Genomic DNA, 27731 nt, shown 5'->3' with positions numbered 1-27731 from the left:
GATGGTCGTATGCGTGTTTGGCGCCGTGCAGGTGAGCGCCACAATCAGGACTGCATACTACCGAGGCACACAGGGCCAACACACGGCGTCATGGTGTGGGGAGCGATCTCCTACACTGGCCGTACACCACTGGTGATCGTCGAGGGGACACTGAATAGTGCACGGTACATCCAAACCGTCATCGAACCCATCGTTCTACCATTCCTAGACCGGCAAGGGAACTTGCTGTTCCAACAGGACAATGCACGTCCGCATGTATCCCGTGCCACCCAACGTGCTCTAGAAGGTGTAAGTCACCTACCCTGGCCAGCAAGATCTCCGGATCTGTCCCCCATTGAGCATGTTTGGGACTGGATGAAGCGTCGTCTCACGCGGTCTGCACGTCCAGCACGAACGCTGGTCCAACTGAGGCGCCAGGTGGAAATGGCATGGTAAGCCGTTCCACAGGACTACATCCAGCATCTCTACGATCGTCTCCATGGGAGAATAGCAGCCTGCATTGCTGCGAAAGGTGGATATACACTGTACTAGTGCCGACATTGTGCATGCTCTGTTGCCTGTGTCTATGTGCCTGTGGTTCTGTCAGTGTGTTCATGTGATGTATCTGACCCCAGGAATGTGTCAATAAAGTTTCACCTTCCTGGGACAATGAATTCACGGTGTTCTTATTTCAATTTCCAGGAGTGTAGGTTGTAGATGTTTTTGAAGGCCTTTATGGTCAAAAACATCAGATGGTAGAGAGTGCAAAAATTAGCACTGTGCGATCTAGAACTAACGCTCAGCAATGAATACTTAGTTTTGTCTTATTTACTTTAGCAGTCCAGGCTAATATTGACAGTGCAAAATGACAGCCACTCTTCTCAGTGCACGCCTTGTGAGGCATGAAAGTTGCTCCCCCGACTCTGCTTGAGTTTTGTACACTGAATACTCCATGTAGCCACACGGGAAAAAAATACAATTAAGGGCAATGTGGTTTATTCGTTTGGATGTTCAAGTTACCAATTCTGACGCAGAGACATAAGCAGTTTGCACGACGTGTGCCCGCCTCTCTGCCCACTGAGGCCCTCGAGCTGCCAGCAGCACTCACTCACTCTGCACGGAGACGCTCACAACGCGACACTACAGAGCGCCCTGCCCTCTCCCACTCCTTTCGTACTCACAGGGCTTCAAGTTCAGTGTCTGGACGTAAATTTGCTGAGGTGACACCGCGCAGTTCTCAAACAAACAAAACAAAATTGGCTTTGAAGGTGACAAGACTTCCGAGTGTTGTTACCCAAACAGCATTTCACTAACTCAGCTTGTAGCATAGTTGGATTTTCAATCATGAACACGAGAGTGGAATCTAGCTAGTAGCATACTTTTTTAAATGTAATATTTATCAACAAATGCGAACGTTAAGTAAGAAATAAAAGTATCATCCTTTTATTGACGGTTACTAGATGTCTAAAAATGAATTTAAACTTCTTAGGAATATGCCAAAACGTATTTTATTCAATGAAAAAATTACATATTTCAATAACACTAGTGAGTCTGTGGAAATGATACTTTCTCATTATCTATCTGATGTATCGGCTTCGTATACCATATTTCAATTTACTGTCAGTAGCAACGAATAACCAAGATGTTATTCTTATTAAACACTATAGTTCCATATCTGTCAATTAAGATTACACTTTGTTAATAAATATAGAAGTTTTTTAAAAAATTAAAAGATACAGGGTGACGCAGAAAAACGGGAACATTTCCACAATCCAATAAAACTAGAAGTGATGAAGGAAATAAATTGCATTCATCGTAACTGAAACCTTGCAACTTTGCCATTTAGGAAACATTGATGGCATTTATCATTTTTCAAAAATTACGTCCTTAAGATGGCGCCCTCCTGTACGAATACATTCGTGAAACCTGCTGTTGAGATTCCTCATTGACCACTGCAACATCTCAGCTGGGGTACTGTGGATTGCATCCCAAATTCTCCTTTTTAACTCGTCCAGGATTCTTGGTCGAGTCGTGTAGACTTTGCTCCACGAGAAAAGTCACAAACGGATAGATCTGGCGATCTAGGAGGCCCGGGTATTTTAACGAATCGTGAGATCACACGGTAGCCAAACAATTCTCGCACGTATGCCACTGATGGCCGTGTAGTGTGTGATGGCGTTCCGTCACGTTGAAACCAGGCTTCTTGAACGTTTGCAAAGTTGTTCAATGCAGGTGTAACGAAAGTTCGTAACATCTCCACGAACCGATCGGCGTTGACAGTTATTGTGTTTCGTTGTTCATTTGCGAGACAATACGGTCCGATAATTCCACGTGATGAAACACCACGCCATACTGTCACTTTAGCAGCGTGTGAAGGGCGCTCATGAACTTCATTAGGATTTGTGTTTTCCCAGTAACGGCAGTTCCGTTTGTTCACATTACTTGTGCCTCATATGACGTCCACAACTTTTTTTTTACAAATTAATCGTCATTGTTTATTTTTGTTATCATTTGTTGACAGAAGCCTAATCGTAATCGGAAATCGTGGTCCTTAAATTGTTGCACCATCTGTAGTTTGCACGGATGAAATTTTAAATCAAGATGAAGGATTCTGCGAACACTCTCCCGGGACACTCCAATCGCTGCTTCTTGCTTACGAGTTGACGCCGTGGGCTCCGTAAGACAGACTCGCGTTCAACATCAGTGTTCGCTGGAGAACGCACACTTCTTGGTCGTCCAGTTGGTTTCTTTTTGAGGGCAGATCCAGTGTCTTCGAAGTTATTAATCCAACATTTTATCGCGTCTTTCGACGGGACGGCATCATGACATCCTAAATTACAAAAATGTCAAAACTCCCTCTGCGCCGCTACCAAACTATCACTGTTTTTATAACACATTTTTATGGCTAACGTACGCTATTGTCCGTTCCACTGACGCACGATTAGTGAAATGGCGAACTGTTTACTTGCTGTCTGTCACGAACCCGCAGTGCTGCCACGTGCGCACGGCTGCCACTACTCATTTCAAACTTTACCGTTATTCCGTGTCACCCTGTATTTATGTTACTAGCGAGATTCGAACCATCGAACGTACTAACATGCTGAGAAACCGACGAATTCGTCGAAGTAATGAAAGTTGTTTTTAACTGCACTTGGAGATCTGCTAATTGTGAAAGGTGATATTTCAGAGTTCTTTGTCGTACTGTTTTAGAAAATTTATGTGCGTGCACTGAACTCCACCTGCTACAAGTGTGCACAAAATCGGAATCTGTGAGGACCACTCGTCATTGTAGAATCCTTCTTTTGCCACCAGCATAACTGACCTGAAGCCACTTTGGCACAAAAAACTTTTAAAAATTACCTGACAGGTCTTTCACTGGAAACTGTCCTCAGAAGCATTAATAAATTCATTCTTCGGTATTGTGTGACGTCATCACATGTACAATCAGGGCCTTCCCCGTACTCTCTGCGCTGCCGAAGGAGTCTGCCACCTCAGCAACAAACCACCTCCGTCGCTCGCTAATGGGCGATCGTTATCGAAATCCATGCGCTGTGTGGAAAGGCCACATCACAGAAGGATTTCAGTTTTCATACTACAGGCCCTGGAAGCAAATGAATCCCTTACGCGACTTGCCATAAGATGAAACAAATTGTACTATCTTGCGTACATGGATATGTTACAGCGTGTCATGAAATGATTCCGTAGTATCCATCATTTTATTTCCTACTGAAAAAAGTTTTTGGGCAGCATTACGTTAGTGAAGCATCTGTTTACACGTACGAGGCTAATCCACAAACTAAGGTTACCAAAATTTTTTGAGGTGCAAAAAATTTAATTTGTCATAATAAAATTTAGATGCGTTGTAGTACAGGTGTTGTATTATTTTTTCACGCGATCACCGTTTATCTCTATACATTTTGTCATTCGTACGACGAGTTTTTTGATTCCTGTGTCATAGACGTCTCCCAACGCCTTTTTCAGTCAGTTCTTCACTTCGATTTGCACCTCGTAGTTGTCGGAAAAGTGTTTTCCAATAAGGTGTTTCTTCAATTTAGTGGCCGGCCACTGTGGCCGAGCGGTTCTAGGCACTTCAGTCCGAAACCGCGCGGCTGCTACGGTCGCAGGTTCGAATCCTGTCTCGGGCATGGATGTGTGTGATGTCCTTAGGTTGGTTATGTTTAAGTAGTTCTAAGTTCTAGGGGACTGATGACCTCAGATGTTAAGTCCCATAGTGCTCAGAGCCATTTTTGAGCGGTGTGCGGACGCGCGTTCTCATGGAGGAGACAAACTCTCGTTGTCAGCACGTCTGTTTTGTATGGCTCTGCGAAGTTTCTTCAAGATCCCACATCTTCCAGCATTTATTGCCCCACCTATTAGCAAAAAATCAATGCGCGGAACTCTTTTCCTGTCCCAAAACACTGACACGACGATTTTCCTTGCTATATCCTGGTTTGTGAATTTCTTGGCTATAATATTTCCGTTCATCTCCCTTTACAGACCCTCTATATACTTCATTTACCTTTCAGCTTTCCCTTCCTTGCTTAGGACTGGTTTTACATCTGAGCTCTTCATATTCATACAGTTGCTTCCCTTTTCTCAAGAAGTATCTTTAAATTTACTGTAGGCGGAATCAATTTTTCCCCTAGTGAAACATTCCTACATTTGTCCTCTAGCCATTACTGTGAAACTCATTTTGAGAGACGGTTGTATTCCGCTTCGCTTGCTTTATTTACTGCATTTTTATATTTTCTTCTTTCATCAATTGAATTCAATATCTCTACTATGCCTTGTCTTTCGACCCATTTGACACTCTGCTGCCTTCTCTATTTCATGTCTTATAGCTATCCATTTGTCTTCTACTGTATTCCTTTTCCCTGCCCTACTCAACTGCTGCGTAATGCTTCGTCTAAAAGAGGCAACCTCTAGTTTTTTCAACTTATCCGTGTTCCGTCTTCTTAATTTCCTACCTTTTTGCAGTTTCTTCAGCTTTAATTTACAGTTCGCTACCAATAAATTGTGGTCAGTGTCCAATCTAACCCTGTAAATGTCTTACAGTTTAAAATCTGGTTCCGAAATCCCTTTCTTGCCATTATGTAATCAATCTGAAACCTCCCAGTGTCTCCAGGAGTCTTCCATGTATACGCGCTACTTTGATGATTCTCAAACAAGGTGTTAGCGATGGCCGCGCGGGGTAGCCGAGCGGTCTAGGGCGCCTTGTCACGGACCTCGGGCTCCCCCCGTCGGAGGTTCGAGTCCTCCCTCGGGCATGGGTGTGTGTTGTCCTTAGCGAAAGTTAGTTGTAGTTAGATTAAGAAGTGTGTAGGCCTAGGGACCGATGAGCTCAGCAATTTGGTCCCATAGACCTTGCTACAAATTTACATTGTTAGCAATGATATCCTCTGTGCAAAATTCGACCAGACGGCTTGCTCTTTCATTTATTTCCGTGAGTCGATATTAAATTTTTGCTTTTCTTCCTATCAAACTGCAGTCTTCCATCACAGTTAAATTATCGTTTCCTTTAACTATCTGAATAATTTCTTTTATCTCATCATACATTTCTTCCGTCTCTCCATTAGCTAAAGAGCTAGTTAGCATACAAACTTGTACAAATATTGTAGGTGTGGATTTAGAGCATATCTTGGCTACGTTAATGCGTTCACTATGCTGTTTCACGTGGGTTATCTGCATTCCTATTTTCTTATTCATTATTACACCCACTCCTGCATTATCCCTTTGTGACTTTGTATTTATAACCCTGTATTCATCTGACAGAAGTCCTGTTTCTCTTGACACCGAGCTTCGCTAAGTCCCGATATATCGAACTTGAACCTATCCTTTTTTAAAACCACTAACCTACCTGCCCGATTAAGGCATTTAACATTCCAGAATCCTATCCGTAGAACGCCAGATTTGTTTTCCTTGGTGATGACATCCTTCTGAGTAGTTCCTGCATGGAGATCCGAATGGGAGATTCTTTCATCCCCAGATATTTTTACCCAACAAGAAGCTATCACCATTTAATCGTAGAGTAGAGCCACATGCCAACGGGAAAACTACAGCTGCAGTTTCCCCTTGCTTTAGGCTGCTCGCAGTACCAGGACAGCAATGCCGTCTTGTTTAGCGAGATGAGTCAATCATCCAGACTGATGCCCCTGCAACGACTGAAAATGGTGCCGCCCCTCTTCAGGAGCCGTATGTTTGTCTGGCTTCTCGACAGGCATCACTCCATTGTTGTTGTACACAAAGTACAGCTATGTATCGCTAAGGCAGACAAGCCACCCAAACCGACGGCAAGTCCGTGGTTCATGCGAAACATCGGAAACTATGAACGAAATTTTCGCTCTGCAGCGGAGTGTGCGCTGATATGAAATTTCCTGACAGATTAAAACTGTGTACCAGACGGAGATTCGAACAAAGGACCTTTGCCTTATGCGGACAAGTGTTCTGCACTTGGTATGAAACTTTCTGGCAGATTAAAACTATGTTGCCAGACTGAGATTAGAGCTCGGGATCTTTGCCTATCGCGGGCAATTGCTCTACCATCCGAACTAGCAAGCATGTTTTACGACCAGCCCTCACAGCTTCAATTCTGCCAGTACCTCGTCTCCTAGGTTCCAAACTTCACAGGAGCTCTCCTGCAAACCTTGCAGAGTTAGCACTCCTGGGAGAAAGGATATTGCAGAGACATGGCTTAGTCACAGACAGGTGAATGATTCCAGAATGAAGTATTGACTCTACAGTGGAATATGCGCTTCTCTGAATCTTCCTGGCAGACTAAAACTGTATGCCAGACCGAGACTCGGGATCTTTGCCTTTCGTGGGCAAGTGCTCTGCCAGCTAACCTTCCTTCCAGGAGTGCTATTCCTGCATGGTTTCCAATAGAACTTTCGAAGGTATGAGACGAGATACTGGCCAAACTGAAGCTGTGACGACGGGGTGTGAGCTGTGCTTGGGTAGCTTAGCCAGTAGAGAACTCGCGCACGAAAGTCCAGAGTTCGAGTCTCGGCCTGATACATAGTTATAACCTGCCAGGAAGTTTCTAATCAGAGAAGACTCCTCTGCAGGGTGAAAATTTCCTTCTGAAAACATCCCCCAGGCTGTGGCTAAGCCATGTCTCCGCAATATAATTTCTTAAGGAGTGCTAGTTTTGCGAGGTTCGCAGGAGAAAAATGGTTCAAATGGCTTTAATCACTATGGGACTTAACATCTGAGGTCAAAAGTCCTCTAGACTTAGAACTACGTAAACCTAACTAACCTAAGGACGTCATACACATCCATGCCCGAGGTAGAATTCGAACCTGCGACCGTAGCAGCCGCGTGGTTCCGGACTGAAGGGCCTAGAACCGCTCGACCACAGCGGCCGGCTCGCAGGAGAACGTGTGTGAAATTTGGATGGTAGGAGACGAGATGTTGGCACAATTGAAGCTGTGAGGACGGTGCATGAGTTGTGCTCGGGTAGCTCAGTTGGTAGAGGCAAAGGTCCGAGTTCGAGTCTCGGTCCAGCTTACAGTTTCATTGGAAACTATGATTTAACCAACAGAAAATTGCAATATCGCTTCAGAACAAATTAGTGTATTTGCACGTGCTCTTTACGCTTTTTTCTGTAACAATCCAGAAGAATTGTACTTGTTTCCCATTGCCATTACGTGAAGTTTTTTGTTGTCATGTTGTATGTGCTAGGAATGTACGAACATAAATTTGTTTACATCATCAGGTATACCACTCACATAAATGCAGCTGACTGCTGTGTATTACATCGAACTTCAAGGAGGAAACTCTCTCTCCCCAGGAGACAACGCCGAGGCAGGCTTGGCTTTAGCCGGTGGCAGTGACGGGAGGGCACTGTGTGCAGCCAGCTCTTTTTCGCTTCTCGGCTAAATGATTACGACTGAAACTTTTTCTACCCACAGGACTTTTACCTGCTACGTCAACCTCTTCAATGACCGCGAAGCCCTCGGTTGTGGAATTTCATAACTCTACTGCAACAATTACTCGTGATCATGTGTTACTCAAAGATCCAATCCTTACCTTGGAAAAATCCGACTTCGTAGATATCGATGACCAGCTGCACACAAACTTGTCTTTTTCCATCCTTCAGACCCTTCATGTACAATTTATACTTCCCGTAAGGTAAGGCGACGAACTTTTTTAGGGTGATCGGTCGTGTCCAGTACCGATGCATGTAGTAGGTGCCCTGCCAACAGAAGTAGCGATGTAATTACACAATACAGGTTTTGTGACTAAATCAAAACTTCAACTTGTAGGATTATTCTTTGTCGAGGTCTTTACTGAGTATCAGATGTAGCAGTCTCTTCCTGTTTTTTTTTCTGCTCCTTTCATAACTTAGACACGCTTATTGCATTTTGGCCATCATATATTGGCACATGTAAGTTAAGGAAATAACAAAGTACGTTGAAATTCACACTCTAATAGTTAACATAGCAATGAGTGAACATCCTGATACTTCTCAGCAATCAGGGGCATGACAAAGACAGGAACATGAAAGCCGAAATCTCAAGTCATTCGCCTAACACGAGTGAAATTAAGAAACAGAGTCTAAGACGTTGTGGTCTCCTGACCTTCATTGCTTACATACTCCGCCCTCACAATCATATTCTGCACATCAAGACGATTCATTCGAACCCAAACTCGATAAGATAAAGTCAGTCTTGTATGAATTCATGTATATTATATGCAAATAACTAATAAATCGCAAGTGCGCACCGTGGTTGAAATACTCGAGGCTGGCGTACACACTTACGTTCCAGACACGACGGCACAGCAGCTTGTAGCTCGAGAGAGGCAAAACCGCACGCCAGGAGGCCAGTCCCAACCCATCTACGTCGGCCGGTGACCGCCTATAGAGCAGACAGCGTTTGCCCAAGTGAAAGGGGGGACGACCCCGTGTTCGGCTTAAAAGCAAATTCCGCTACACTGTGTGGGAGCGGCCAGCCTACGCATTCTTTACACATAGCACGCAGTTTCAGAGATTTTCGCAGAGAGACAGCAAACGCCAAACGCCGATACTACAGATATCCGGATTGATCGCCTTAAACGAAACGTCATTCTCCCGTTTTAGAAGAGCAATGCTGATTGGCAGACGATATTTCTGACGCCTTGAGCTGAAGGAGCAATGGAAGAGACCAAAAGATATACCCCTTCACGTCTGGCGTGGAGAGGGGCCGTTCCGTTGTCGCTCTTGGAGCGAGAACGCGTAACGAGAGCGTGCGCGCTCGTACATGTACTCAAAGAGCGAGGAACAAGTCTCTCCTCAGTACTTCACTGGGAGAGCACCTCTGTCGAGAGCGAATCGAAGTGTGACTCTATACTGAGTCCTTGCAATTAAGCGTTGTTCACTGTATTGGCCGACACACTCATTGTGCAGTGTGAATGGACAGAGTTATAGTTAAACGCCTGCGAGCGAATTTTGAGTGGCATCGCGGTGGACTGGTTATCTGACTGGTGTACCACGCCAATAGTTAGACTAGGGGCGAATAGAAGTCCTTGAGTTCATCAAGGCGTAGGGAGAGTTTGATTGGCGAAGGTCAATCCAGATAGAACGAGAGTTATTTTATTTGTCAGCAGCGAGCGACGCAGACAGCTGTCATCGCAGCTTACAGTATTGTGCGCTACAGTTCTTGAGAGCCCCATATTTCCTCCACAACAGTACACTTCACTGCATTTCACACGCGACAGCCTCGACCGTACCTAGCAACATTCTAAAGGATAACTATTCAAGTTGAGTATCTCCTCCATGTCCGGACAACATCTCTTTGGTTCACTCAGAGACTCCTGGACACTTCCCTTGTTGAGAGCCCTCCCTGGCACAAAGAGACAATGTGGACGCGATCGAACCGCGGTATCTAGGCATGGTTGAACTACAGACAACATGAGCCGTGTACGTCCTTCCTGGTGGAATGACCAGAACTGATCGGCTGTGGGACCCCAACCGTCTAATAGTCGCTGCTCGTGCATGATTGTTTACATTTTTTGGCAGGTTTTGTGACATCTCTGAACAGTCAAAGGGACTGTGTCTGTGGTACAAAATCCATAATCAGTGACTGTCTTCAGGAGTTCTGGGAACTGAGGTGATGCAAAACATGTTTTTGGTGTGTGTAAATGAATACTTAAATATGGAGCTCTAAAACCGGCAGTATATTTACAATGTGAAGCAGATACTTTTATGAGCCGATAGATTGATATTTTATCAGTATGTTTATCGAATATCGATATGTTGATGCCATTTAAATATCGATATATCGGATACTCGATACCTTTAAAAATATCAACAGTTCTATCAGAAAGAGCAGGTGGTTGTTTCTCGAGGAGGTCCTGGCTATACTTCGGTCTTCCGTGAAGACGTATCCGTGTCCACAGGACTGCATGCATTCGTTCCTGGTGTGACGAAGGCTTACAAACCCTACTGCACGTCGTCCGTTAAATCACTCAGTCTTAAGGCCAGGTTCTCATTCAAAATGGTCGAAAAATAGATTTTTTGTTGCATTTTTGAAAGATATTTGTGTCAGGAATGTTGATACACGGTCTTGGAATTGCAGACTAAACATAAGTAACGAAAACACTTTTTATCAAATTTTGATTAAAATTGGCCAAAAGATAATATTCGGTCAGCCATAATGGATTATCCATTTTGAATTTTGAAAATCTAGCTTCACATTTGTGTTCAGCGACATGAAAAGTGTATAATGGCATATAGTTTTTACGCAAATTCAGCTAATAATTAATATAAAAGTTCGTCGTAAACTTTAGTCATGGTTTTCCTCGAGAAACGATTTTTCAAAACTGCATGCAGCATAAAGTAAAAACGGTTCAACCTATTAGCTTCTAACTTTGACTCCCAAAAAGGAATAACTACTTTTTGTAAAGCCATAAAGAGTAAAAAAAAATCCAGCACAGAGTTCGATTTAGCATCATATCGTTAAATTTATTTTCATTGTAGTTAGGTACAAGCTCCCATAAATTTAGTGTAGTATCTACTGATGTTATCCATTTTTGATCTGAGATAACTTCTAGAGGCTACACTCCACGCAGCAGGTGTACTTCAAACTCGTAGGTTCTCGATCAGACCTCGATTATGGGCTCCATTTTCTTCTTGTTTGTATCGAAAATCTAAAATATAGTTGAACGTATGTCTTTTCATTGTCTCAAACAAATTTCGAAACTTTGCATATTTTTTGTTCATCCGAATGAGAACTTGGACGTAATATCCAATGAAATATGGACTCCCATTCTCTGCAAATCAAAGACAACATCAAGACTGCGTGCCTTGTGACGCGGAAGCAGTGTCGTATCTGTTGTGGAAGGGGCAGCTGACTTTCTGCCACTGTGGCTCTTGTGTGAGTGGGGCTGCTATTCTGTTATTCTGCGCAAGGGATTAATCTGAGATGTACCCTTTACCCTGTGGCTACTGCAAGATGCAATTTACACCCCCACACTACTACAGAAGTCAGACAGACGCTCCTAAAGAGAAATGCCTGAATAACTTTCAGCAATAAATATCTTCTGGAGTCCACCGCTGTAAGGAAATGACACAAAAATTTACAAAATTTCTTACGTAGCTAGTCGGATATTTGGGTACTGGAGTAGTGCTAGTTAGTGTAAGAAAAACACGAAACTAACGAAAATTGTTATTTATTTTGCAAAAATTCTGAGAAATCACAATGGCACTTTTAGTTATGAACTGAACTACTGCAGTGGATAACCGCTACCTACGGATTATAGCTCGTAGGAACCCTGACGGCAAAGCCACCATGTTGAGTAATGCTTTTCGTGCAGCCACAGGACGCCGTGTTACAACTCAAACTGTGCGCAGCTTCACTCCCGACGTCGATGGCGAGGTCCATCTTTGCAACCACGACACGATTATAGCTGGTGGTGACTTTAATTTACACTCGATATGTTGGCGAAAATACATGTTTCATTTCGGAGGTACGCATAAAATATCATCCGAAATCGTTCTAAACGCATTCTCTGAAAATTATTTCGACCAATTAGTTCATGAGCCCATGCGAATAGTAAACGGTTGTGAAGACACACTTGACCTCTCAGCAACAAATAATCCTGAGTTAATAACGAGCATCAAAACCGATACAAGGATTAGTGAACACAGGGTTGTCGTAACGAGACTGAATATTGTAATACCCAAATCCTCAAAAAATAAACTAAAAATATACATATTCAAAAAGGCAAATAAAAATTCACTTGACAATCTCCACTCATTCCTAATTAATAAAAGAAGAGTAGATCAGATGTGGCTTGAAATCAAAGAAATAGTATTGGCAGCAGTTGAGAGATTTATTCCAAATAAATTAACAAACGACGCAGCTGATCCTCCTTGGTACACAAAGCGAGTTAGAACACTTTTGCAGAAACAACGAAACAAACGTGCCAAATTTAAACAGACGCAAAATTCCCAAGATTGGTGATCTTTTACAGAAGCTCGAAATTTAGCGCGGACTTCAATGTGAGACGCTTATAACAGTTTGAGGCGTGGTAAAAGTTTCTGTTTTGAAGAGCGCGCCGCAGCGCGTAGTGTGAAGCAGTCGCCTCCGTTTCTGGCGGTGGCGCCGCTGTGGCAGTCGCAGCTCTGGTGTCTCCCTCTGGTGGGAAAGGGGAAAGGCTGCCTGTCCACGTGGATCTGAGGGGCGCTGTGAGCTCGCCAGTGGGTCAGTCTGGGTCAGTCTCTCGTCCACTGCTTGCTCCTCTGCCTCTCGTCCGCATTTGTTAGGCAGTTAGTGTCTGTCTGTCGTTCGGAGCTGCCTCTGTCATGTTTCTCGGATTCGGTGTGTGAACGAAATTAATGCTAACGGCCTAATTCCTTAAATATATTTTTATCTTGCCTATCATCTGGAGAGGCGGTATATGTGTACTGTAGAGCATGTTTGGCCAACCTTGCAAAATTTTATGTTAGATTCCATTTCATGGGCTTTTATTTAAATGGTCATTTTAGTAAATAAACTTGCCACTCTTCCACCTTAAGACTTTCTTAGAAGTTAAAATCAAGTTGCACCTTCAGTGGCACGTTTATCTATTAATTTTAGTCTTTTGTACCATTTCCATCCCTCCTTTGGGGTGCATAGTTTGTGTGCTTGTGTGAATTGTTAAAACTTTTACTTTACGGTAATCTGGTGTGTTGCAGATTTGCACCAGTGTAGTCTTTCAGAGGCTGTTGTGAGCGGTCGTAACTACGGCCGCGTCTAAAGGGAACGGCAAGCTTCTCAGCCCGAAAGCTCATACACTCAAAAATTTGCTTCTTTCTGCCTCTGAATAAATTGTAACTTGATGTTTGGAGGGTGCTTTCTGCTTATAATTTTAAATCTGTTTCTAAAAAAAATGCTTTTGGGAATAAAATTCCCATTTGTTGAAAGCAATTTTATTTTGACTTCATAAGTTACTCCCTGGCAACTACTTCCACGCTCACATAGTGTGACTAAATGTGTTAATGTTCTTGATGAATCGCTAGTAAATAAAGTAAATTTTTAAGAATATTCTTTGAAATTAAATCCACAGTTTCCACAACGAAACTTTGTCTCGAAAACTGGGAGAAAACCCAAAGAGATTCTGGTCGTATGTGAAGTATGTTAATGGCAAGAAACAATCAATGCCTTCTCTGCGCGATAACAATGGAGATACTACCGAAGACAGTGCTGCCAAAGCACAGCCTTCCGAAACCCCTTCACAAAAGAAGACGAAGTAAATATTCCAGAATTCGAATCAAGAACAACTATCAACATATGTAATGTAGAAGTAAATATCCTCACAGTAATGAAGCAACTGAAATCACTTAATAAAAGCAAGTCTTCTGCACCAGACTGGAAACCAGTTAGGTTGGTTTCTGAGTATGCTGATGGATTAGCTCCATACTTAACAATCACATATCCGCTCGACGAAAGATCCGTATTAAAAGACTGGAAACTTGCACAAGTCACACCAATATTCAAAGAAGGTAGTAGGAGTAATCCACTAAACTACAGGTCCATATCGTTAACGTCTATATGCAGCAGGAATTCTGGAACATATATTGTGTTTGAACATTATGATTTACCTCGAACAAAACTATCTATTGACATACAGTCAACATGGGTTTAGAAAACATAAAAAATGGCTCTAAGCACTGTGGGACTTAACATCTGAGGTCATCAGTCCCCTATACTTAGAACTGCTTAAACCTGACCAACCTAAGGACATCACACGCATCATTGCCTGAGGCAGAATTCGAGCCTGCGACCTCAGCAGCAGCGTGGTTCAGGACTGAAGCGCCTAGAACCGCTCGGCTAGGGCGGCCGGCTTAGAAATCATCGTTCCTGTCAAACTCAACTAGCTCTTTATTCACATGAAGTGTTGAGTGCTATTGACAAGGGATTTCAGATCGATTCCGTATTTCTGGATTTCCGGAAGGCTTTTGACCCTGTACCACACAAGCGGCTTGTAGTGAAATTGCGTGCTTATGGCATATCGTCTCAGTTATGTGATTGGATTTGCGATTTCCTGTCAGAGAGGTCACAGTTCGTAGTAACTGACGGAAAGTCATCGAGTAAAACAGAAGTGGTTTCTGACGTTCCCCAAGGTAGTGTTATAGGCCCTTTGCTGTTCCTTATCTATGTAAACGATTTGGGAGACAATCGAAGTACCCGTCTTAGGTTGTTTGCAGATGACGCTGTCGTTTATCGAATAATAGAAGATCAAAACAAACTGCAAAACGATTTAGAATAGATATTTGGTTCAAATGGCTCTGAGCACTATGGGACTTAACATCTGTGGTCATCAGTCCCCTAGAACATAGAACTACTTAAACCTAACTAACCTAAGGACATCACACACATTCATGCCCGAGGCAGGATTCGAACCTGCGACCGTAGCGGTCACGCGGTTCCAGACTGAAGTGCCGAGAACCGCACGGCCACACCGGCCGGCTTAGAAGAGATATCTGAATGGTGCGAAAAGTGGCAGTTGACCCTAAATAGCGAAAAGTGTGAGGTCATCCACATGAGTGCTAAAAGAAATTCGTTAAACTTTGGTACACGATAAATCAGACTAATCTAATATTTGTAAATTCAACTAAGTACCTTGGAATTCCAATTACGAACAACTTAAATTGGAAGGAACGCATAGAAAATGTTGTGGGGAAGGCTAACCAAAGACTACATATTATTGGCAGGACACTTAGAAAATGTAACAGACCTAGTAAGGAGACTGCCTACACTACACTTGTACGTCCTCTCATAAAATACTGCTGCACGGTGTGGGACCCGTACCAGATAGGACTGAGGCTGTACATCGAAAAAGCTCAAAGTAGGGTAGCACGTTTTGTATTATGGCGAATTATGGGAGAGAGTGTCACAGAAATGATACAGGATTTGGGCTGCACATCATTAAAAGAAAGCGTTTTTCGTTGCGACGGAATCTTCTCACAAAATTCCATCACCAACTTGTATTAATAGAGAATTATGAAGGTGGTTCCATGAAACCTCTGCCATGCACTTAAATGTGATTTGCAGAGTATCCATGTAGATATAGATGTAGATGCAGCGTGGTACAGATGGGCCCAACAACATGCCGAATGGATCGCTCAGGACTGCATCACGTTCTCTTCACTGATGAGTGTCGCATATGCCTTCAACCAGACAATCGCCAGAGACGTGTTTGGAGGCAGCCCAGTCAGGCTGAATGCCTTAGACACACCAGCGAGTGGAGCAAGGTGGAGGTTCCCTGCTGTTTTTAGGAGGCATTATGTGAGGCCAACGTATGCCGCTGGTGATCATGGAAGGCGCCGTAACGGCTGTAGGTTTTGTGAATGCCATCCTCCGACCGTTAGTGCAACCATATCAGCAGCATGTTCCTGAAACCCAACAAACTGCCATCTGCTGTCTCCTCCTACCATCCCGTCAGCCTTACCTCGGTCTTCAGCAAGGTCCTGCAATCCATCCTTACCTGACACATCCACCAACATCTCCGCCAGCACCGCCTCCTTCCCACTACCCATTGTGGCTTTCGACCGTCCTTCTCTGCCGATGCCCTTCTCATTCACCTCACTCATCTCCTCTCCGAACAGCTCAACTCCCGCCAGTCCACCATCTTCCTCTCCCTCGACCTTGAGCGTGCTTACGACCGTGTATGGCATTCTGGTCTCCTCTTCAAGTTCCAAACATTCACTCTTCCTGTCAACTATGTCCGTCTGATAGGGTCCTTTCTTTCCCAACGTCCTTCCTATGTCAGCATCCATAACACAGATTCCTGCACCTTCCACCCTTCCGCTGGTGTGCCCCAAGGTTCCGTCCTCTCCCCTCTTCTCTACCATCTGTATACGGCAGACATGCCACTGCCTCCACCCCTTGTCCACCTTCTCAAGTACGCCAATGACACCGCCTTCCTTGCCCTCGCCCCCACCCTGCACCGCTCCCAACACCTTCTCCAATCCCATCTTGACCGGTTCACCATTTGGTGCAACCAGTGGTTGCTCAAGGTCAATCCTTCCAAGAAGCAGGCGATCATTGTAGGCAAAGCCACCCCTTCCTTCTGTCTCCTCGACTTCTATATCACCATTTCTGGCTGTCCTATCACCGTCACCCCCACCCTCAAGTACCTTGTCGTCACCCTTGGTCATCACCTCTCATGGACCCCAATCTCTGGACAATCCAAGCTGAGGCACGCTACCGCCTCCGTCTCCTCGAACTCCTTTCTGGCCGCACATGGGGGTCTGGCCCCCTGCACCATCCTCCACACCTAGAAATCCTTCATCTGCCCTGTCCTCTGCTACGCCCCTCCAACCTTTTAGAAATCCCTTCAAATCCTAGAACGCCATGCGCTCTGCCTCGCCCATCGCATCCAACTCCCCTCCCCCATGCGGATCTTGTATGACCTTATTCCATTCCCGCACTTCCTCCTTTTCCTCTAACCGATACGGATCCTCTTCACCTCCTGTAAACTTGATCCCCCTCACCTGCTTGTCTCTCCCATCCATCCCCACCCCTGTCCACTGCTGTGCCTGTACTCCCACATCCCACCTGCTATCTCTCCACACTCCATACCTTCGCCCAAGGTGGCTTCCACCAACTCCCCCTCCCTGGTGATACCCTCATCCCCTGCATGTAACCCTCCTACCAACTTTGATCCTACCCTTCCACACCCTGTGTTTTTTTCCTGAGGGCACCCTATCTCCCTTCTCTCCTTCCTCCCTTCCTGCCCCTCTCCCCTCCCCAGGCTTCCCCTACCCCCTACCTTGTTTCCCCCCCCCTCCCATCTCCTCTGCCACTGGTATCTCCACCCTCCCCTCTCCCTCCTCCCCCACCTTTTCCCCTTTTGGCAGGTCCCCGGACTCGTACACGTCAAGTGAACATTCGCGCGCCGGAGATCGTCGCCAGTGTTTTGTGTGTACCATCGTGTTAGTGATTCAGTGTTTCGTGATTTGTGCTCCTTCATTCACGTGCGCCGTTTCTGCCGTCTCTGTTAGTGCCAGAGTACTGCACTTGTGACCGACTTCATGTATTTTTAAATTTGTGTGTCTACTGGTGTCTATGCGCCGTGTTGTTTCGTTTTTTGATGTCTCCACTTGTAATAAATGTATTACCTATGGCCGAAGAGCGACGTAGTATTGCCGCTGCCGGCCTACCTTTGTATAAGGTGTCAAAATAACAATAAAGGAAAAAAAGGAAAAGCCTGTGTCGTTCAGAAGCACGATGCAACGTTCCTTAGTCACGCAAGAGTGCTCGTCCCTGAGAACATCGCGTCCTACTTCTGAACTATACAGGCACTGCAATATCACTCTTTTCCAATGGCCATTCTGTCATCACAGCCTAGTGAGGGTTCGGGGAATGGTTTAATATCTCGCCTGCAGGTTGCGTTCCTGATCGAAAATCGATTGTTGTGTGGGTGTACGTGTTTGTGGTTACAGGGAAAGAAACCGGGATCTTCAACAACTGGCCATTTTCAACTCCCCCAGGCTACGAGCACGGAAACGTGCAGCTGCTGCTGCTGTTCCTGATCGCACAGCGAGGCGAAATCTCCACGAGGGCTTAAAAACTCTAGCATACACACTGAGACTAGTGTACACTCTTACGACACACATTCTCGCTTCACAGAAAACCACTTGTGAAGCCTTGATCTAAAACTTGCCTCGTGACAGCCTCGTCTTCTCCAGCGTCGAGGCACATTTTCGTTTCCCTGGATGCGTGAATAAACAACACATGCCATACTGGAGTGGCACGAAAACCCAAGAACTTCACGAGGAGCCCATGCCTACGGAACGTGTGACTGTCTGGTGGGCATTATCAAAAACTGACATTATTGGCCCATGGTTTTTCGAAGAGAATGGTAGGGCAGTTACGGTCTCTTTTGAATGTTATGACCAGATGATTCAGACAGCTACTCCTCCAGAACTTAAAGAAATGTGTGTTGGGGATGTCTGATTCCAACAAGAAGGCGTCACACATCACACAGAACGGACGTCAGTGACAATCGTTTGCGAACATTTCCCCTGGGTTATTTGTCCAGGACGGCAATTTCAAGGGGCGCCAAATTCGTATTATTGAAGAAAAAATCTTGTTTTACAAAGCGACAGCCCACGTGTCGATTATTCATATGATTCTGAAACATATCCCTATTGTTTTTCGAACATTCTAAGTTCATTTCTGAACGTATCATAAGTTGACTCAATGCGTGCATAGAGTACGCGATGTCTCTGCCAGGGAAACCCCGTCGCATCCAGAAGTTAATAACTTTCCCGCAGACAAAAGAGGATGCGCCTGTATGAGCCGATCCCAACAAACGAGAACGGGTGAATACCAATCGCTGTTTTTTATGTGGTTGATTAGGTGTGCAAATGATGAGCCTTATTGTAACATTTAGCGAAGTCCATAGATTCAGACAACCAGAGTGGAAATAAGCGACTCACAGCAACATCAGGTAATGAAAATTACATATTATTTCCCCGATGTATCCAAGAAAATGAAATTCTGAGAGGAAATTTTTGTTAGATTGCTACACTACTAAGGGCCAGTTGCACAGTCTCCGGTTAGCAGTAGCGTAATTCTATTCTCGGAATAGCGCGGAAAATGCTTTTTACGAACATGTAAAAAACGCCTAACCGGAGAATGGACGCGGGATAACTAAACAGGTGATACTGGCTGGGTTTGACAATGGCAGGAATAGTTACAGAAATAGGGATGATAAGATTGCTTGTTAGAACGAGTAAGGAGAAGAAACGAGAACATCACACAAATTATATGGAAGAACACAAAAATTTCGTACTACTACTACTTCTCCATCTCATGCTTGAGAAATTGGAGCTTATGAACGAAAAGTGAAACTCCTAACATAAAATTTTTGCTTGTAGTAAGCATAATAGGCATTTGATATTCGTACTTTGTGAGTTATATTCTGTCGTGTTATTTATATAAATAAGGTAGATAAACATAAGCATTTGTGCCAAAACAGTCGCGCCTATTTGGCGAGTGTTACAACTGCTGCAATATTAAAAAGGCGTATTTCGTTTTATCTAGCAGACAGTGACAAAATAGACGCAATCAAATCGAGAAACCCCGCCAGTCTCGGGTACTACTCGTATTAACAGCTTTTCAGTGTTAGGCAACACCATTTAAATTTTTCATGTAGCAAAATGTTTCACGAACTTTGATGGCGTAATACACATATCAAAAAAAGTTTTGCATCAGCCCGGTTCCCAGAATTCCTGAAGATAAGCGTTGGCTGTGGCTATTGTATCACAGACACAGTCCCTCTGACTGTTCACAGATGTCACTAAACCCTCCCAAAGATGTAAACAACCATGTATGAGCAACGCCTGTTAGAAGGAAGGGGTCCGATAGCCGATAAGTTACAGCCATTCCACCAGGAAGGAGGTAAACGGCTCGTGTTGTCTGTAGTTCAGCCATGCCTAGACGGCCAGTACCGCGGTTAGATAGCGTCCACATTGTTACTTTGTACCAGGAAGGCAAGTGTCCAGGCGTCTCGGAGTGAACTAAAGCGATGCTGTTCGGACATGGAGGATGTACAGACGAACTGTCGATGACATGCCTCGCTCAGGCCGCCCAAGGGCTGCTACTGCAGTCGATGACTTCTCCCTCCGGATTATGGCTCGGAGGAAAGCAACGCCACCATGTTGAATAATGCTTTTCCTGCAGCCACAGGACGTCGTATTACGACTCAAACTGTGCGCAACAGGCTGCATGCTGCGCAACTTCACTCCTGACGTCCATGGCGAGGTCCATCTTTGCAACCACAACACCGTGCAATGCGGCACAGATGGGCCCAACAACATGCCAAATGGACAGCTCAGTACTGGCGTCACGTTCTCTTCACCGATGAGTGTCGCATATGCCTTCGACCAGACAATCGCCAGAGACGTGTTTGGAGGCAGCCTGGTCACGCTGAATGCCTTAGATACGCTGTCCAGCGAGTGCAGCAAGGTGGAGGTCCCCTGCTGTTTTGGCGTGGCATTATGTGGGACCGACGTACGCCGCTGATGGTCATGGAATGCGCCCTAACGGCTGTACAATACTTGAATGCCTTTCTCCGACCGATAGCGCAACCAAATCCGTAGCATGTTGGCGAGGCATTCGTCTTCATCAACGTCAATTCGCGCCCCCATCGTGCACATCTTGTGAATGACTTCCTTCAGGATAACGACATGAACCCCATCGAACATGCCTGGGATAGATTGAAAAGTGCTGTTTATGAACGACGTCACACACCAACCACTCTGAGGGATTTACGCCGAATCACCGTTGAGGAGTGGGACAATCTGGACCAAGATTGCCTATCCTTGTGGATAGTATGCCACGAAGAATACAGGCATGCATCAATGCAAGTGGACAGGCTGCTGGGTATTACAGGTATCGGTGTGTACAGCAGTCCGGACCACCACCTCTTAAGGTCTCGCTGTATGGTGATGCAATGTATGGTTTTCATGAGCAATAAAAAGGACGGAAATGATGTTTTTGTTGATCTCTATTCCAATTTTCTGTACAGATTCCGGAACTCTGCGAACCGAAGGTGATGCAATTTTTTTTATATGTGTAGATTCTTTCGCAGAAAGGAAAGCATGCCGAGAAAGCTGTAGCGAGATAAGAGAGAAAAATGCTGGGACCTAAGGATTGATGAAATGTGTAGTGTCTTGCTTCTCGCTTGTCTTTATTGCGATGAAGTTGTGGCACTGCACTGTGGCACACTTCAGACCAAATAAGGTATTTTACATTTCACCGAGTATATATGTTTTGTATATCATACTCTTCAGAAAGATGTGCGTTACGAAATGAACATATTTTTGAAAATTCGATTTTTTTAAAATTTCTGGCGGTCTATCTCAAACTCTCGAGGGGGAGGGTGCGGGACGGGAAGCCGCCACTATGACGTCTTGGCTCTGGTCCCAAAATATCGTAGATCCGGGGCTGTATTAGCGTCTTCTTGACATGACGTCAGGTAACGTTAAATTAAATCTTTTGTAGGTAAATATTCATACATTGTAGGTGGACAATTTAATGAGGGCCCTTTTCTGTAGGTAGTATAACAAGTTACAAATCACTTGGTATGAGGGGTAGCAACAGCTGTAATGATGCATTTCGAACGATGAAAACGGCAGCAGATGCGTCAAAATGGTTTACTAATCGCGACTGGTTTCATGACATTACAGTGCTGTCTTCAGGTAACAAATTGTTGACATTCCAATAAAAAAATGTCCTTAAAATCTTCTTATGGGTAAAGAAAAGAAGTCTTCAGTCTTGCTGAACAAGATCGTGCACAATTGTCAAGAAAAACACGACCAGTGGTATTATAGAAAGGCGTTTTCCAGACATACGTGATACGTATTCTCAGGAAAAGAGGCCATCTCGGAGGAGGGTCTTTCTACGGTTGATTTCGGCACACCAACACAAGACTCAGAGCACATTTATTACCTTATCAAGTTTTTTTCCGTAATAAATCACGTTCAGAAACAACAGCACCCTTCATAAATTCAGTTATACAAGGAGAATTGACTTACCCTACCCACCACTAATCCATAGTATACTACAGAAAGGAATTCGATGCTAAATAAAATTAACATCAAACTCTGTCTGAAATTGTATCTACTTGTTAATAATCCTTGTGTGTGTGTGTGTGTGTGTGTGTGTGTGTTTATGTACGTGGGCACTCATGTTGTTTTAGAGAGATGGTGCGAGATATACAATACAAAAAAGTGTATTGAGACAGTTAAGACAACAGCACAAATGGTCAGCAAGTTGTCTTGTTTCTCGGCGAGAACATGCATTACAGCTGCAAAAGTGACTCTCTCCACATCGTAGTCAGAGGTCGAAATTACAGTGCACAGAACATGAAAGTAATTAAACTAAACTCTCACGAAAGGAGTTTTATTACATTCCATGCAAGAAAGTATCCGTAAATTTCAGCTGGTGCGAGTAATGTGTTTTTCTCTGTTCATATCTCATCTCTAGTTCAAACTGACAACGTTTTGCTTACACATTAGTGTCTGCCTCCAGTTTCAGTTTTAGGATCTGATAATTTGTAGGAGAGGTGCTTAACACCAGAAAGGCGTCAAACTGATTAATTTCGAACATATTCCTTTTCTTATTGCCGTTCCTCAAAGTCATCGTAAACGAGTTTCACAAAGCATGACATTAAATAAAACTATATGGAGCTGTTCTAGATGTTCCAGTATGAATAGCAGCCTTCTAAGTATCACTTTAATGGATGTTTTGCATGCAGTTTGTCATCCACGCTTCTGAAGATACGCTCCGTCCAGAGTAGTGATTGGATACTTGCCGCAGGCACAGGCTTCTTGTTGATGCCCATGGGGTACCAGATGTACTCAAAGACGGCCGGGAAGTTAGTCAGCAAGTAGTCGAATGGCTTGGTGAAGGTCAGGTCGTAAAATTTAAGCCATCCACCAGTACTGCCCCACTTGTAAACGGTGATCTCCATCTGCAACGACACCACAGAAAATCATCAGAGAACTGTTCACGAAAACTTTCTCAGTGCAGCTCACTTGCAGACAATTTTAGAGGAAATTAAATGGGATCAAGTGCAAACGTTTTCAGCTCTTTCAAAAGCACGCCAGATTGCGTACAGGGAGAAAGCAAATAGTAGGTTTAAAGAAATTGTTGTATCAATCTCTAAGCGAAGAGAAGAGATTTCCATTTCGATTATACTTTCTTAAACCAAGACACGGAAAGGTGTCTACTATTGTGCAGTTTCCGTTGTCTGCAGACATTCATCAGAAAGGAGATATGTAATAGATAATTCTCAGATATCCAAACTAAGTTGGAAGGAAAACGTATTTCACTCTGTAAAGGAATACTGGTCAATCATTCAAAGCCTTTCGTCAGCTGACTTGAACATTTGTTAGCTGCTGAAGAGAAAAATCTATCGACATCCAACTACATTAGAAGATGACTTATAGGGTTGCTTCACCGTGGTAAATACCTACGAGAAGTGGTAACAGACTGCTTCCTCGTGTTATATTAAGACCCACGAACGGAATTCATTGGGTCCAACAGATATGAGTCAACTAGTATACAGAACGAAGCTAAGACAGACACTTTATTTAAGTGAAATAAAATAGACTAACTAAAGTTAAGCAATATTGTACTGTAGTAAAATAAATTTCGTGTGACTAGGGCCTCCCGTCAGGTAGACCGTTCTCCGGGTGCAACTCTTTCGATTTGATGCCACTTCGGCGACTTGCGCGTCGATGGGGAAGAAATGATGATGGTTAGCACAACACAAGATCCACTCCCTGAGCGAGAAAATCTCCGACCTAGCTGGGAATCGAACCCAGGCCTTTATGACTGACACTTTGTCACGCTGACCACTCAGATACTGGGGGCAGACTGTAGTGTAGTAATACGAAATAGAGTAATAGTGTGCAGTAACGATACCAACATGATCTGCATTACTGACAAATATATCAATTTTGAGAATCCCTGTGTGAAAAAGTTTGCTTTGGGATAGAAAGTGTTCTCCAAACAAAATATTTAAGTTGCCATTAAAACATTCTCATGATCAGAATAAACAGAACACCTTGAACGACTAGAGAAAGTACATTCACATTCACAGGACATCTACATTAATTAATATGACCTGCATAGATGATTAGCACTTCAGTCACGTCGGTTCAGCATGCATCCTGTTGCCTAGTAGCCACAGGGACTACGATGGGGCCTGATTCCTTCTTCCATGCGTGATGGCATCGACACGCTTAACCCGCGAATGGCGTCCTGTGGTGTAGGCATCATGCTGTATTCACCTGGTTCCAAAGTTCATCTGTGGTGGTTGGCATTGGTTCACAGCACTGCCACCAAAAAGGCATTGTGTTCGTGCAGCAGAGTGCGGTCGTGCATTGTCATGCTGGAAAGCAGCATCTGGGGTGTTGTGCACAAAGGGTATGGCTACAGGCCGCGGGATGTAATTCACGTAGGTCACACTGGTCACAGTGCCCTTGACTCACTCCTGTCTCTACGTCTAATCAGACTTTTCTATATGACCCTAATCTGTGGCGAAAAGGTGTTTACTCCACAGAATAATATAAAACCGAGAGAAGTAGATGAAGTTATAACCAAATCGCCACTGCTCAGTACTTTAGAAATGACGATTATACACAAAGTTCGGTTAATTTTATATGTTTCTGTTACGTAAGCTAATTTTTAGTAAACAGTAGTTAGTAGGAAATTTGGAAAAAAGGTTTTCAAAGTATGCCATTAATGAAAATAAGCAACGTTCATCAATCTCTCACCACAACACGAATAATTAAATAGAAACTAAACTTTGAGCAGTCTTGGGTAAGAATCAATTACAGTACGATTGTCTATTGGCTGTGGATAGAAACTTTTGTTACGTCACTCACCGTAATACTGACTGTTGTAATTGTAGCAAGCAGGAAGATTGCGTGAATTTACTCATTGGTAAGGACTGTTGTGAATTGTGCCACAAGGTATAAATTAGAAACTACGCTTTGACAGTGAAATTCAGTGTCCACATTAAGTAAAGTTTTACTAGAAATTTTTGATTATGAAAGTTACTCTATTTTCAGCAAATGAATTAATAATGGCTTCTGCATCATTCTGTTTCTGACATTAGTCATACTACAGCCAAATATTTCATTATTACATAATTGTCCAGAAGCTTTGATAATCTAATAAATTATGTTAACTTCGTTTTCAGTTCATTTTCTGACTATCTCGGTTCGTACAAAGGGATACGATGGGTACTGTGATACTTGGATAACGACGTATGAAAATTATTTATGTGACAATATGCACGAAAACAGTGTTATTTAAGCAATAAAATTCCAAGTACGCTGGTCAGCCTGTTACACTTATAGTTATAAAAAGTCTAGGTCTACTTCACTTTATGATGCCGTTGGTTTGTCGAGCGGCTTCATTCAGCGGTAAAATAGGGCACAGGTTGATCTTCTTGCCATACCATAGCCAATAACAAGGGCCCACAGTACTCTTGATGTTATGTGAATTACTCTTGCTGCATTTGTGCTGTGCCCAATAAATGCCACACACATAGCTTGCCCATATTAAACATCAGCCAAAACAACCATTTCAGTTTTCACTGCTCCGCACTTGGGAAACAGACTTTTTGCCTCCGCGCTTTTGCACAGCCACACCGGCGAATACACACAGCCGGCGACACCGATCGTCTCCTCGCAGCTCCCGACTTCTGCTTCTTTTCGGCGCGCTCGCACGCCCAGCGATAATGCATTTAAAATTTATTACGCTCTTTGACAGTATCTTTTCCCTGACTAGGCCAGCGTGTCTATTCACAAAATGTTAACATTCCATGCGTATTATGTTTCTAAAATAACAAAGAACATTTGCAACTTGACAACATATTTACAAGAATAATATGCAGCACAACTAATAATACATCGTAAAACACGTAGAAAACGTATGACCACACAGAGAGTTGTGGTGTTATACCCTGGACATGCACCAAATGTGGTTTGTAGTTGTACCCAACGGCACGCCACACCATAAGGCCTCGAACTGGGGCTGTATGCCTCGTGCGAATGCAGTCACTGTGACGCCGCTCCCCCTGTGTATGGTGAACCAAAATGAGGGCATCGTTTTCAAACAAACAGAACCTGGATTCGGCGGAAAACACTATATGATGCTATTCCTGTCCCCAGTGACGTCTTTCCATACACCATTGCTGTCTAGCATGTTTATACACGTTCGTCAATGGCAGGTGGAGAAGTGGACGACGCGCAAGTGTAACCCGTGCCGTAACAAAACAAACGGCGACGGACTGTCACCCCTGACAGTGTACGGTGTGTTACACTGTTCCACTGTTGCGGCACAGCCGAAGAGCACACAGATCTGTCCTGGAATGCCATTTGGATGACGCGTCTATCTTATCAGGGAGTTGGCCGGATTACGTGACCTGGCCCATCTCGTCGTGTTCTGCGGCCTTCCGTGAACCATTCTGCACACACCCGTTGCACTGCCGAGACACTTGGTCCCACAAGAGCAGCAATTTCCCCGATGGACGCATCACATTCTCTCATGCCAGTAATACACCCTCTTTCAAACTCACTCATTTGACGGTACACTACGCGCATAAGCCTCTCAGCCATCCTGCACCTCTGCTCGAGTCACACTGACCCATTATCTTCGGTTTGCAGCGACAACGATAGCAACAGGCGCATGTTACCGGTAGGTGGTGCTTCGCCGTGAGGTCGATGTTGACCTCGAACCCCCGGGCCGACATTGTTCAAATGCTTACCACTTCTGCAAAAAAATGGTTCAAATGGCTCTGAGCACTATGGGACTTAACATCTTAGATAATCAGTCCCCTAGAACTTAGAACTACTTAGACCTAACCAACCTAAGGACATCACACACTTCCATACCCGAGGCAGGATTCGAACCTGCGACCGTAGCGGTCGCGCGGTTCCAGACTGTAGCGCCTAGAACCGCTCAGCCACACCGACCAGCCCACTTCTGCAGAACGTACTAATGTACATGTGCTGTGAATATGAAACGTTGTATCTCCAGTCGTTTAAGGTATTCTGTTTTATTTCTGAACATGGATGTAATTTATGTTGCTCATGTAACATGTCTAATATGTCTCTTTTAATTTTAAATACGTCTTCTCCTTTCCTTGACAACTTATTTTTTGTTTTCTTCGAAATACATCGGATTTTATTGTTACAGGACTTTTACATCGTCTTGGAAATACATACACTTCGCTCGTTAGAGATTGCATTGTTAAGTACACTACTGGCCATTAAAATTGTTACACCACGAAGATGACGTGCCACAGACGCAAAATTTAACCGACAGGAAGAAGATGCTGTGATAGGCAAATCATTAGCTTTTCAAAGCATTTACACAAGGTTGCGCCGGTGGCGACACCTACAACGTGCTGACATGAGGAAAGTTTCCAACCGATTTCTCATACACAAACAGCAGCTGACCGGCGTTGCCTGGTGAAACGTTGTTGTGATGCCTCGTGTAAGGAGGAGAAATGCCTACCATCACGTTTCCGACTTTTATAAAGGTCGGATTGTAGCCTATCGTGATTACGATTTATCGTATCGCGACATTGCTGCTCGTGTTGGTCGAGATCCAATGACTGTTAGCAGAATATGGAATCGGTGGATTCAGGAGGATAATACGGAAGGCCGTGCTGGATCCCAACGGCCTCGTATCACTAGCAGTCGAGATGACACGCATCTTATCCGCCGGCTGTAACGGATCGTGCAGCCACGTCTCGAT

General features: G+C 44.1%; 1 protein-coding gene across 2 annotated transcripts in view; it reads right to left on the bottom strand.

Annotated features, from left to right (window-relative positions):
- The window catches only part of LOC126108705 (uncharacterized), a 144985-nt gene that overhangs the window by 38850 nt on the left and 78404 nt on the right, over window positions 1–27731 (bottom strand). Inside the window, exons 3-4 of one of the 2 annotated variants that reach the window (XM_049914022.1) lie at window positions 22768–22926; window positions 8008–8173 (exon numbers count right to left, since the gene is read on the bottom strand). In XM_049914022.1, coding sequence (XP_049769979.1) covers window positions 8008–8173; window positions 22768–22926 — 325 coding nt within the window. The remainder of the gene's footprint in view (window positions 1–8007; window positions 8174–22767; window positions 22927–27731) is intronic. The other variant, XM_049914023.1, reaches the window with a different exon arrangement.

This window comes from Schistocerca cancellata, chromosome 11 (genome assembly GCF_023864275.1).
Source record: "Schistocerca cancellata isolate TAMUIC-IGC-003103 chromosome 11, iqSchCanc2.1, whole genome shotgun sequence".
Classification (NCBI taxonomy): domain Eukaryota; kingdom Metazoa; phylum Arthropoda; class Insecta; order Orthoptera; family Acrididae; genus Schistocerca; species Schistocerca cancellata.
Note: the sequence above shows the minus strand (reverse complement) of the source record. Positions and strands in the feature narration are given on the sequence as shown.